At 46.7% G+C, this 13,017-nt stretch overlaps 1 protein-coding gene across 1 annotated transcript in view; it reads left to right on the plus strand.

Annotated features, from left to right (window-relative positions):
• Positions 1 to 13,017, plus strand: part of LOC131706958 (antigen peptide transporter 2-like) — a 54,484-nt gene that overhangs the window by 18,525 nt on the left and 22,942 nt on the right. Inside the window, exons 3-8 of the mRNA XM_059008949.1 lie at positions 199 to 313; positions 8,718 to 8,848; positions 9,598 to 9,803; positions 11,256 to 11,453; positions 11,677 to 11,805; positions 11,898 to 12,086. Of these exons, the coding sequence (XP_058864932.1) occupies positions 199 to 313; positions 8,718 to 8,848; positions 9,598 to 9,803; positions 11,256 to 11,453; positions 11,677 to 11,805; positions 11,898 to 12,086 (968 nt within the window). The remainder of the gene's footprint in view (positions 1 to 198; positions 314 to 8,717; positions 8,849 to 9,597; positions 9,804 to 11,255; positions 11,454 to 11,676; positions 11,806 to 11,897; positions 12,087 to 13,017) is intronic.

The following is a 13,017-nucleotide window of genomic DNA, read 5'->3' on the forward strand; positions in this document are numbered from 1 at the left end:
GTATTGACTGCCCTGTCCTGTGTTGTGTATTGAATGTCCTGTCCTGTGTTGTGTATTGACTGCCCTGTCCTGTGTTGTGTATTGAATGTCCTGTCCTGTGTTGTGTATTGACTGCCCTGTCCTGTGTTGTGTATTGACTGCCCTGTCCTGTGTTGTGTTGTGTATTGACTGCCCTGTCCTGTGTTGTCTTGTTTGCAGTTGAGATGTTCATTCCCTTCTACACGGGGAAGGTGATTGACATCCTGGGCTCCAGGTACAAGCAGAACGCCTTCAGCAGCGCCATCCTCTTCATGGGGCTCTTCTCACTGGGGAGGTACCTGTCTGCACTTATACACTATAATGCACTAACCCTCACCCTCACCCTAACCCTCACCCTAACCCTCACCCTAACCCTCTTCCTCTTCTCACTGAGGAGGTACCTGTCTGCACTTATATACTATAATGTATGAAAGAGCCCCGCAATAAAGGACATTTATTTATTAATCAAATTGGTCCCATTTGATCAAAGCAGCTGTTTTAGTCCAGTGTACAATCAGTCTAATTTTTGGGAACAGAAAGTTTAAAAATTGCATATATATACAGTACCAGTCAAAAGTTTGAGTACACTTGCTGGAAACTAGGTTTTTTTCAATGTTTTTTTCAATGTTTTACGTCGTATACGTTTCTGTAAATACTTGAAAATGAAAACAGATGTTACAATATACAAAACAAAACATAAGGAGTATTAAAGCAATGTTCAAGAAAATTGAAAATTGTCTCTAAATCTTGGATTCCTCAAAATAGCCACCCTTTGCCTTAATAACAGCCTCACAAACACAAGGCATTCAGTTAACAAGTTTCAGCAGGAAATCACCCGACATGCTCTTCTGCAGCAATTCCCAGAGATGTAGGGCACCTGTGGGTAGCTTTGCTTTGACTCTTCTGTCCAGTTCGTCCCATACAAATTCTATGGGATTGAGGTCTGGAGACTGGGCAGGCCAGGTCATTAGATTTAGTTGTCCTTCACTTTCCTTCTTCGCCAGATAGTTCTTGCACAACTTTGAGGTGTGTTTCGGGTTATTATCTTGCTGAAGAATGAAGGACTGCCCAACTAGCCGTAATCCTGATGGAATGGCATGCCTCTGAAGTATGCTATGATAGCCATGCTGGTTGAGCTTGCCATGGACTTGATAAAGATCACCAACTCTGTCACCAGCAAAGCAACCCCAGACCACGACACTGCCTCCTCCATGCTTGACAGTGGGAACCACACATGCAGAACTCATGCGCTCACCCTCTCTGCGTCTTACAAATACTCGCCGGTTGGACCCAAATATTTCAAATTGACTCATCAGTCCATAAGACCGACTTCCACTCCTCAAACGTCCAGTTTCTGTGTTTTTTGGCCCAGGCAAGTCTCTCCCTCTTATTCTGCACTCTTAAGAATGGTTTCTTTGCAGCAATTCTTCCAGTTAGGCCAGCTTCACGCAATCTCCTCTGAACAGTTGATGTTGAAACATCTGTACTTCTAGTAGCATTTAGCTGAGCTTGTATTTCAGGGGCAGTTAATCGCCGGTTTCGCAGACTTGTGACTCGAATGAACTTGTTCTCTGATTCTGAGGTCACCCTTGGCCTGCCTGACCTTGTTCAGTCCTCATGAGTGCCAGTTTCATCAAATCGTTTGATGGTCTTGGCCACAGCAGTTACAGACACTTGCAAAGTTCTTGCGATTTGTCTTAAAGATTGACCTTCATTTATTTGCTTAACTGAGCGTATTTTGCCATTTTCTGCTCCCTTACATTCAGGAATGACAAACTTGTGCCTATGCTACCTATATTTATAGTAATCATGGACCCTCACCTGTTAACAATAATTGGTGACAAAAGGTTAATTAGGTAACATGCTAGTTAACTCGGAGAACATCTAACAAAGACACCTTTATACTTAGGCCAGTGTTCTAACACCGTGTTATACACATTTCAGACTTTTAACTGACTTGGGCTTCAGACTGAAATCCCCTTGCTTTGGTTGACCATTTCATTGAAATTGACAAGATTTACATTTACATTTAAAAATAAAATTTTTGAATGCAATTCACTTATGATTATCAGCTTATATAAGTACACGTATCATATAATGAAATATTAAGTGTTTATAGACAAGTTTATACAGTTAAAAGCATAGATAATCATGAAAAACATGGTTTCAAGCAGATGTACTCAAACTTTTGACTGGTACTGTATATATAAACAGTTCATGAATTCCAAGTACTCTGACTGTATTTAAGAACATGGCAGCCGGTTTAGTTTGCTTCAAAACGATTGAACACACTACATAGAGCTGCGCGATTTCATTAAAATGTCTTCAATGAAAAAGATACCCGCTGCATCACAGATCTGAAATATTTCTGCTAAAGATCGCTCTGTTCAGACAAGAAGGGGACATTTCACATCTGTTGTTATTTTAACTTTTTAATGTTTTTATTTTGTTTGATAATTAACTGCTGGTGAAAATAGAATGTCTTTAAAAGGTAATCATAAAAAACGAAATATTGTACAATTGAGAATTTACCGTTTTTCAGGTAAGCGTTTCAATATTTGTGAATGTGACAGGATGAAGAGTGGTGACGTCCAGATGCAGGAACAGAAAAAACAAAGGCAGTACTGCGGGGCAAAAAGACGCTGCGCGCTGTTTATTTAAATACAAAAAATAAATAAAATAATTGAACAAAAAACACTGCTCACAGAGCAAAAAAAAGGTAAACAAAAACAAGTCTCGAACACAAAACAATAAATATCATCCAGGTCAGGCTGGGCACATCGCCTTCACTGTTCCTAGATTACCTTCTATTTTAAATTTCTCTCTCGCTCCTCACTCGCTCTCGTTCGTCCTCTGGCATCCCCGAGCAATGCCGAATTGGCATCCCCGGGTGATGGCAAACTGGCGTCCCCGGGCGATGGCGAAATGGCGTCCCCGGGCGATGCACGACAAGGTGACGGCTTCCGCGGACCCTCGGGAGGCGTCGCCGGCAGCGGCAGCAGACCCTCGGGAGGCGACTGCAGGAGGGGAGCCAGGACCAGCGGTGGTGCTGGGGTTGGCCCTCTTCTCAGCCACTGCGACCCGGCGGTTTTCCCCCTGCTCTGCTCAGCAGTCTATGCAAAGGGGCCTGTGGACCGCCAGCCACCTGTCCCGGTCCGTCCTGTCGTGAAGGCAGAGGCTTCACGACAGATGGTGGTGGGGAAAGCGGCAGGGGCTCCTCCCCTTCTCCCACTGATGGTGGTGCTGGGAGCGGCAGGTAGTCCTCCCATGGTGAAAGAGGCGGAACCAGCAGGTATTCTCCCTCTGCTGTTGGGTGCCTGGGCTGTGGACACACCGACTCCCTCCTCTTGGGCTGTGGACACACCGACTCCCTCCTCTTGGGCTGTGGATGCACTGACTCCCCCCTCTTGGGCTGTGGATGCACTGACTCCCCCCTCTTGGGCTGTGGATGCACTGACTCCCCCCTCTTGGGCTGTGGATGCACCGACTCCCCCTTTTGGGCTGTGGATGCACCGACTCTCCCCTCTTGGGCTGTGGATGCACCGACTCCCCCTTTTGGGCTGTGGATGCACCGACTCCCCCTTTTGGGCTGTGGATGCACCGACTCTCCCCTCTTGGGCTGTGGACGTTCGGTCTCCTCCCACTCAGGCGCAGGACGTTCGAGCTCCTCCCACTCAGGCGTAGGACGTTCGGGCTCCTCCCACTCAGGCGCAGGACATTCGGGCTCCTCCCACTCAGGCGCAGGATGTTCGGGCTCCTCCCACTCAGGCGCAGGACGTTCGGGCTCCTCCCACTCAGGCGCAGGACATTCGGGCTCCTCCCACTCAGGCGCAGGACGTTCGGGCTCCTCCCACTCAGGCACAGGACATTCGGGCTCCTCCCACTCAGGCGCACGACGTTCGGGCTCCTCCCACTCAGGTGCAGGACATTCTGGCTCCTCCCACTCATGGGGCAGGACGTTCGGGCTCCTCCCACTCAGACGCAGGACGTTCAGCCTCCTCCCCCTTTGGGTCCATGTCTCCTCTCTCACGCTGCTGGTAGACCCAGTCAACCATCTGGGTCATCCACTCCAAGGCCTCTATGAGCCCTGGATATCCTCTGTTGGTGGCTTTTTGTTGGACTTCTGGCTCCAGCCTGATCAAGTCCAAGAGGATGTCCAGGTTGCTGTCCCCCAGCAGATGTCTCCCCTCTGTTTTTAGCCACAGGGGGGCACTGGAGTCCCTCAGCCAGCTCTCGGACCTCTCCATCCTTCTCTGGAGAGGTGGCCTCTGGGGAGCTCTTTTCCACCTGTAGTGCCTCAACTCCGTGAAGTGCAGGCACCACGAAGCTTCCACCATCCTCTTTCCTCACTCCACAAGTAATCGAAAAAATGAAAAAAAAACAAAACTGCAGTATCCTTTTTCTGCCTGAGTCCAGGAGGCGCTGCGATCCCATGCAGGAAACAAACCCAGAGTGCCGAGAACTGCAGGCTTTTATATTAGTGACCGAGGGATTAAATACCTATCAATTATTTATGAATCCCTCCGTCACATTCTGCAGAAATTTTCTAATGTTGACAGGGCTTCCCATCCACGCTGCTAAACCAAACAATAACAAACGGCGCGTCGCCGTCATGTATACAATAAGTAAATCATAACACAAACAAATACAATAATAATAATAATACAACAATAAAACAAATGCAAAAGAATAAACTGCACAGGGGCGGAGGGGTACCCCGTTCTATAAATAAATAAACAAATACATGTACAGGGCTCCTTGCCCTGTTACAGGGAACAATAGATTTGTTGTAATATTATATTAACTAGATCAGTGTTGAATGTGAAAATGCTATTTGTTCTGCTTTAATAAACGATGGGGGGTCATGTATCAAGATCGTCAGACGCAGTGCTAAATTGGCAGAGTGGAAAGTAGTGCTCTGCCACGGCACAAATTTTACCCCATCCCGAATGTATTAACTGGCCCAAAAGTAATGAGGCACAGCGTATGCTGGTACATTTAAATGCAAAAATTCCGCTGCGCCGGTGTTCTGAAACCCTCAAAATGGGCTACCAGTAGCACAGATTAACAGACTGATCTGAAAAATAGCGCCTCCCTATGAGCCAGTCACATACGGTGCAGAGGGAATCAGTTTATACTGTGCAGAGAGAATCAGTCTATGCTGTGCAGATGGAATCAGTTTATATTATTATTTATTATTATTTGTTTATTTAGCAGACGCCTTTATCCAAGGCGACTTACAGAGACTAGGGTGTGTGAACTATGCATCAGCTGCAGAGTCACTTACAATTACGTCTCATCCAAAAGACGGAGCACAAGGAGGTTAAGTGACTTGCTCAGGGTCACACAATGAGTCAGTGGCTGAGGTGGGATTTGAACCAGGGACCTCCTGGTTACAAGCCCTTTTCTTTAACCACTGGACCACACAGCCTCCTACTGCACAGAGGGAATCAGTTTATATTGTGCCTGTGCAGAGTGAATCAGTTTATACTGTGCAGAGGGAATCAGTTTATACTGTGCAGAGGGAATCAGTTTATACTGTGCAGAGGGAATCAGTTTATGCTGCTCATAGGGAATCCGTTTATACTGAGCAAAGGGAATCAGTTTATACTGTGCAGAGGGAATCAGTTTTTACTGTGCAGAGGGAATCAGTTTATACTGTGCAGAGGGAATCAGTTTATACTGTGCAGAGGGAATCAGTTTATACTGTGCAGAGGGAATCAGTTTATACTGTGCAGAGGGAATCAGTTTATACTGTGCAGAGGGAATCCGTTTTTACTGTGCAGAGAGAATCAGGCTATGCTGCACAGAGGCAATCAGATTATACTGCGCAGAGGGAATCAGTTTATACTGTGCAGAGGGAATCAGTTTATACAGTGCACAGGGAATCAGTTTATACTGTGCAGAGGGAATCAGTTTATACTGTGCAGAGGGAATCGGTTTATACTGTGCAGAGGGAATCAGTTTATACTGTGCAGAGGGAATCAGTTTATACTGTGCAGAGGGAATCAGTTTATACAGTGCACAGGGAATCAGTTTATACTGTGCAGAGGGAATCAGTTTATACTGTGCAGAGGGAATCAGTTTATACTGTGCAGAGGGAATCAGTTTATACAGTGCACAGGGAATCAGTTTATACTGTGCAGAGGGAATCAGTTTATACTGTGCAGAGGGAATCAGTTTATACAGTGCACAGGGAATCAGTTCATACTGTGCAGAGGGAATCAGTTTATACTGTGCAGAGGGAATCAGTTTATACAGTGCACAGGGAATCAGTTTATACTGTGCAGAGGGAATCAGTTTATACTGTGCAGAGAGAATCAGTTTATACTGTGCAGAGGGAATCAGTTTATACTGTGCAGAGGGAATCAGTTTATACTGTGCAGAGGGAATCAGTTTATACTGTGCAGAGGGAATCAGTTTATACTGTGCAGAGGGAATCAGTTTATACTGTGCAGAGGGAATCAGTTTATACTGTGCAGAGGGAATCAGTTTATACTGTGCAGAGGGAATCGGTTTATGCTGTGCAGAGGGAATCAGTTTATACTGTGCAGAGGGAATCAGTTTATACTGTGCAGAGGGAATCAGTTTATACTGTGCAGAGGGAATCGGTTTATGCTGTGCAGAGGGAATCAGTTTATACTGTGCAGAGGGAATCAGTTTATACTGTGCAGAGAGAATCAGGCTATGCTGCACAGAGGCAATCAGATTATACTGCGCAGAGGGAATCAGTTTATACTGTGCAGAGGGAATCAGTTTATACAGTGCACAGGGAATCAGTTTATACAGTGCAGAGGGAATCAGTTTATACTGTGCAGAGGGAATCGGTTTATGCTGTGCAGAGAGAATCAGGCTATGCTGCACAGAGGCAATCAGATTATACTGCGCAGAGGGAATCAGTTTATACTGTGCAGAGGGAATCAGTTTATACTGTGCAGAGGGAATCAGTTTATACTGTGCAGAGGGAATCAGTTTATACTGTGCAGAGGGAATCGGTTTATACTGTGCAGAGGGAATCAGTTTATACAGTGCACAGGGAATCAGTTTATACTGTGCAGAGGGAATCAGTTTATACTGTGCAGAGGGAATCGGTTTATACTGTGCAGAGGGAATCAGTTTATACTGTGCAGAGGGAATCAGTTTATACTGTGCAGAGGGAATCAGTTTATACTGTGCAGAGGGAATCAGTTTATACTGTGCAGAGGGAATCAGTTTATACTGTGCAGAGGGAATCGGTTTATACTGTGCACAGGGAATCAGTTTATACTGTGCAGAGGGAATCAGTTTATACTGTGCAGAGGGAATCAGTTTATACTGTGCAGAGGGAATCGGTTTATACTGTGCAGAGGGAATCAGTTTATACTGTGCAGAGGGAATCAGTTTATACTGTGCAGAGGGAATCAGTTTATACTGTGCAGAGGGAATCAGTTTATACTGTGCAGAGGGAATCAGTTTATACTGTGCAGAGGGAATCAGTTTATACTGTGCAGAGAGAATCAGTTTATACTGTGCAGAGGGAATCAGTTTATACTGTGCAGAGGGAATCAGTTTATACTGTGCAGAGAGAATCAGGCTATGCTGCACAGAGGCAATCAGATTATACTGCGCAGAGGGAATCAGTTTATACTGTGCAGAGGGAATCAGTTTATACAGTGCACAGGGAATCAGTTTATACTGTGCAGAGGGAATCAGTTTATACTGTGCAGAGGGAATCGGTTTATGCTGTGCAGAGGGAATCAGTTTATACTGTGCAGAGGGAATCAGTTTATACTGTGCAGAGGGAATCCGTTTATACTGTGCACAGGGAATCAGTTTATACTGTGCAGAGGGAATCAGTTTATACTGTGCAGAGGGAATCAGTTTATACTGTGCAGAGGGAATCAGTTTATACTGTGCAGAGGGAATCGGTTTATGCTGTGCAGAGGGAATCAGTTTATACTGTGCAGAGGGAATCAGTTTATACTGTGCAGAGAGAATCAGGCTATGCTGCACAGAGGCATTCAGATTATACTGTGCAGAGGGAATCAGTTTATACTGTGCAGAGGGAATCAGTTTATACTGTGCAGAGGGAATCAGTTTATACTGTGCAGAGGGAATCAGTTTATACTGTGCAGAGAGAATTAGGCTATGCTGCACAGAGGCAATCAGATTATACTGTGCAGAGGGAATCAGTTTATGCTTTGCAGAGAGAATCAGGCTATGCTGCACAAATATGAAATTTTAAGGCCGGCGTAAACTCGGCACTACACGTCCCCCATTATGTTTAATCGTGAAATATCTTGAGATACCTATTTCTAGACTGATTGTCGTTAAATAAGCCGTTTTTATAGTGAAAAAGTACAGCCCAGCTGCAATGTTCTCATTTCACTGCTGGACTGGAAATCTTAATTAATGCTATGGCAAGGATTCAGTGTGGATTATGGAGCTAAAAAGGTTCTAAAAAGTACCAAGTAAGAATTTGAAACTGTGTGTGATTATTTAATGCTTACCACGCTGCATTGAGTTATCTTTATTGCAGTTGTTTACTACAGTATAGGGATCATTTTCCAAGAGAATGTTCTCATCAGTAAATGACTATCACATTCCATTATGAAATACAGTACTGCTGTTTTGATTGAATGTTGCCTTAGAATAGGAACTAAAACTGGGTTGTATTATTTGATGGAAGAAGGATCTTATTCTGTCCCCTTTGTGTTCAGCTCCCTCTCTGCAGGACTGCGCGGAGGGCTCTTCACATGTTCAGAATCCAACTTCAACAAGAGGATACGAATGCTGCTGTTTCACTCTTTGGTGCGTCAGGAAATTGGGTTTTTCGAAGCGACTAAAACAGGTAAAGATCCCTCCAGTGTGAATGCACACTCCTAACAGCACACTCCTAACAGCACACTCCAGTGTGAATGCACACTCCTAACAGCACACTCCAGTGTGAATGCACACTCCTAACAGCACACTCCAGTGTGAATGCACACTCCTAACAGCACACTCCTAACAGCACACTCCTAACAGCACACTCCAGTGTGAATGCACACTCCTAACAGCACACTCCTAACAGCACACTCCAGTGTGAATGCACACTCCTAACAGCACACTCCTAACAGCACCCTCCAGCGTGAATGCACACTCCTAACAGCACACTGCAGTGTGAATGCACACTCCTAACAGCACACTGCAGTGTGAATGCACACTCCTAACATCACAATGCAGTGTGAATGCACACTCCTAACAGCACACTGCAGTGTGAGTGCACACTCCTAACAGCACACTCCAGTGTGAATGCACACTCTGAACAGCACACTGCAGTGTGAGTGCACACTCCTAACAGCACACTCCAGTGTGAATGCACACTCTGAACAGCACACTCCAGTGTGAGTGCACACTCCTACCAGCACACTCCAGTGTGAATGCACACTCCTAACTGCACACTCCTACCAGCACACTCCAGTGTGAATGCACACTCCTAACAGCACACTCCAGTGTGAATGCACACTCTCTGAACAGCACAGTGCTCGGGGGATCAGGAGTGTAAGTGTTCATTAAGATGATGATCAAGTCAGTTTAATATCTGTGTGTGCTCTGCAGGTGATCTGACGTCCCGGTTGAACACGGACACCATGATGATGAGCAGTTCTGTCTCCCTCAATGTGAATGTCCTCCTGCGCACATTGATTAAGACCCTGGGCGTGCTGTCCCTCATGCTGTCCCTGTCCTGCAGGCTGACCCTGCTCATGCTGATAGAGACTCCGCTTACAGGAGTCATTCAGAAACTCTACAACACGTACTACCAGGTACGAGCACATCAGCAGCACCTTATAATGTACAAGGAGAGCCGGGTTTACATGGGCTGCAGCATCTGAGACCCAGGTTTACATGGGCTGCAGCATCTGAGACCCGGGTTTACATGGGCTGCAGCATCTGAGACCCAGGTTTACATGGGCTGCAGCATCTGAGACCCAGGTTTACATGGGCTGCAGCATCTGAGACCCGGGTTTACATGGGCTGCAGCATCTGAGACCCGGGTTTACATGGGCTGCAGCATCTGAGACCCAGGTTTACATGGGCTGCAGCATCTGAGACCCGGGTTTACATGGGCTGCAGCATCTGAGACCCAGGTTTACATGGGCTGCAGCATCTGAGACCCAGGTTTACATGGGCTGCAGCATCTGAGACCCAGGTTTACATGGGCTGCAGCATCTGAGACCCGGGTTTACATGGGCTGCAGCATCTGAGACCCAGGTTTACATGGGCTGCAGCATCTGAGACCCAGGTTTACATGGGCTGCAGCATCTGAGACCCGGGTTTACATGGGCTGCAGCATCTGAGACCCAGGTTTACATGGGCTGCAGCATCTGAGACCCAGGTTTACATGGGCTGCAGCATCTGAGACCTGGGTTTACATGGGCTGCAGCATCTGAGACCCGGGTTTACATGGGCTGCAGCATCTGAGACCCGGGTTTACATGGGCTGCAGCATCTGAGACCCAGGTTTACATGGGCTGCAGCATCTGAGACCCGGGTTTACATGGGCTGCAGCATCTGAGACCCAGGTTTACATGGGCTGCAGCATCTGAGACCCAGGTTTACATGGGCTGCAGCATCTGAGACCCAGGTTTACATGGGCTGCAGCATCTGAAACCCAGGTTTACATGGGCTAGAGCATCTGAGACCTGGGTTTACATGGGCTGCAGCATCTGAGACCCGGGTTTACATGGGCTGCAGCATCTGAGACCTGGGTTTACATGGGCTGCAGCATCTGAGACCCGGGTTTACATGGACTGCAGCATCTTAAACCTCTTTGCAGACAGCTTGTATCAGAGGAAATGATGTCACATGAAGATTAGCTGTGCTGTGTAATTATTCTTATTTACTATCAGAATATAATATGTGGTGCTGTGTGTAAGGGACCAGCTGATTTTCACCAAAAATATGTTTTCTGAAGGGAAAGGATTCTTGTGTGCAATTAAACATATGTACGGTAATATAAATTAACTGGCAAGCCAACAAGGTCTAGTTTGTTGTGAAGCTCAGTAACTCTGGAAGGATGTAGCAAACAGGAGCCATTTTTAGTGTAAAATTCCACAGGACTGTGGGGCCCTGTCTGCATCTATATGGGATTTCTGATTGGTTACATTCACAATCTCTGAATCTGTCTGTTCTTGCAGACAGTTTCGAGGCTGTAGCTCAATCTAACACCTTAGATAGGCTTCCTTTCCTTAAGCAACTTGTCTTTTATTTACTTAGAAATATTCCAAGGAGGTCCAGGACTCGATCGCGCGGTCCAATGAGGCGGCGGGGGAGGCGGTCTCTGCTATTAAAACAGTGCGGAGCTTCGCTACAGAGGACACTGAAGCCAAGAGATACGACAGCAAGCTGTCAGACACACAGAGACTCAAGAACAGGAGGGACACATTCAGAGCTGCCCACCTGCTGTTACAGAGGGTGAGCTGCTTATTTAGTTTGCTTTCATTTCATTTATAACCTAGATTATAATAGATTTCATTTTGATATGATAATACACAAATACATTTAGTAGCAAACAGATCAATATGAAATACACGACCAACTGCAGTGTTTGTTAGGGGACAGCTTAGTGGTGGGTATGCGTCCCTGTTGTTTTAAGACTGAATGCTAATGACTCCTTCCTGTGCATGTGTTCCTGAAGCTCATAGGGTTGGCAATGCAGGTGCTCATGCTGTACTACGGGCGACACCTTATCAGAGCTGGTGAGATGAGCACGGGGAACCTGGTGGCCTTCATCCTCTACCAGATGGATCTGGGCAGTAATATTGAGGTTAGTTACACAGCGCTTCACTCTGTTATCTCAAAGTTAAAAAAACACAAGTTTCAAATGCTGTGTGTTTCTTGTGTGCTTCTTTCTTACAGACTCTGGTGTACATCTGTGGTGAGATGCTGAACTCGGTGGGGGCGGCTGCCAAGGTGTTTGAGTATCTGGATCGCAGGCCGTTGGTCTCCACTGACGGCTCACTGCAGCCCGAGACCCTGAGAGGACACGTGCAGTTCAAAAACGTCAGCTTCACCTACCCCAGCAGACCCGACGTGCCCGTGATCAAGGTATGGCAGAGGGTAGAGCATCCTGACACCACAGCATTATACATGATAGAGCAGAGGGTAGAGCACCCTGACACCAGAGCATTACACATGATAGAGCAGAGGGTAGAGCACCCTGACACCAGAGCATTACACATGATAGAGCAGAGGGTAGCGCACCCTGACACCAGAGCATTACACATGATAGAGCAGAGGGTAGCGCACCCTGACACCAGAGCATTACACATAATAGAGCAGAGGGTAGGGCATCCTGACACCAGAGCATTACACAGGGAGAGAGCAGAGGGTAGAGCACCAGGACACCAGAGCATTACACATGATAGAGCAGAGGGTAGAGCACCCTGACACCAGAGCATTACACATGATAGAGCAGAGGGTAGCGCACCCTGACACCAGAGCATTACACATAATAGAGCAGAGGGTAGGGCATCCTGACACCAGAGCATTACACATGATAGAGCAGAGGGTAGAGCACCCTGACACCAGAGCATTACACATGATAGAGCAGAGGGTAGGGCATCCTGACACCAGAGCATTACACATGATAGAGCAGAGGGTAGAGCACCCTGACACCAGAGCATTACACATGATAGAGCAGAGGGTGGGGCATCCTGACACCAGAGCATTACACATGGAGAGAGCAGAGGGTAGAGCATCATGACACCAGAGCATTACACATGACAGAGCAGAGGGTAGAGCATCCTGACCCCAGAGCATTACACATGATAGAGCAGAGGGTAGAGCATCCTGACACCTGAGAATTACACATGATAGAGCAGAGGGTAGAGCACCCTGACACCAGAGCATTACACAGGGAGAGAGCAGAGGGTAGGGCACCCTGACCCCAGAGCATTACACAGGGAGAGAGCAGAGGGTAGAGCATCCTGACACCAGTGCATTACACATGATAGAGCAGAGGGTAGAGCACCCTGAC

Source organism: Acipenser ruthenus, chromosome 38 (genome assembly GCF_902713425.1).
Source record: "Acipenser ruthenus chromosome 38, fAciRut3.2 maternal haplotype, whole genome shotgun sequence".
Classification (NCBI taxonomy): domain Eukaryota; kingdom Metazoa; phylum Chordata; class Actinopteri; order Acipenseriformes; family Acipenseridae; genus Acipenser; species Acipenser ruthenus.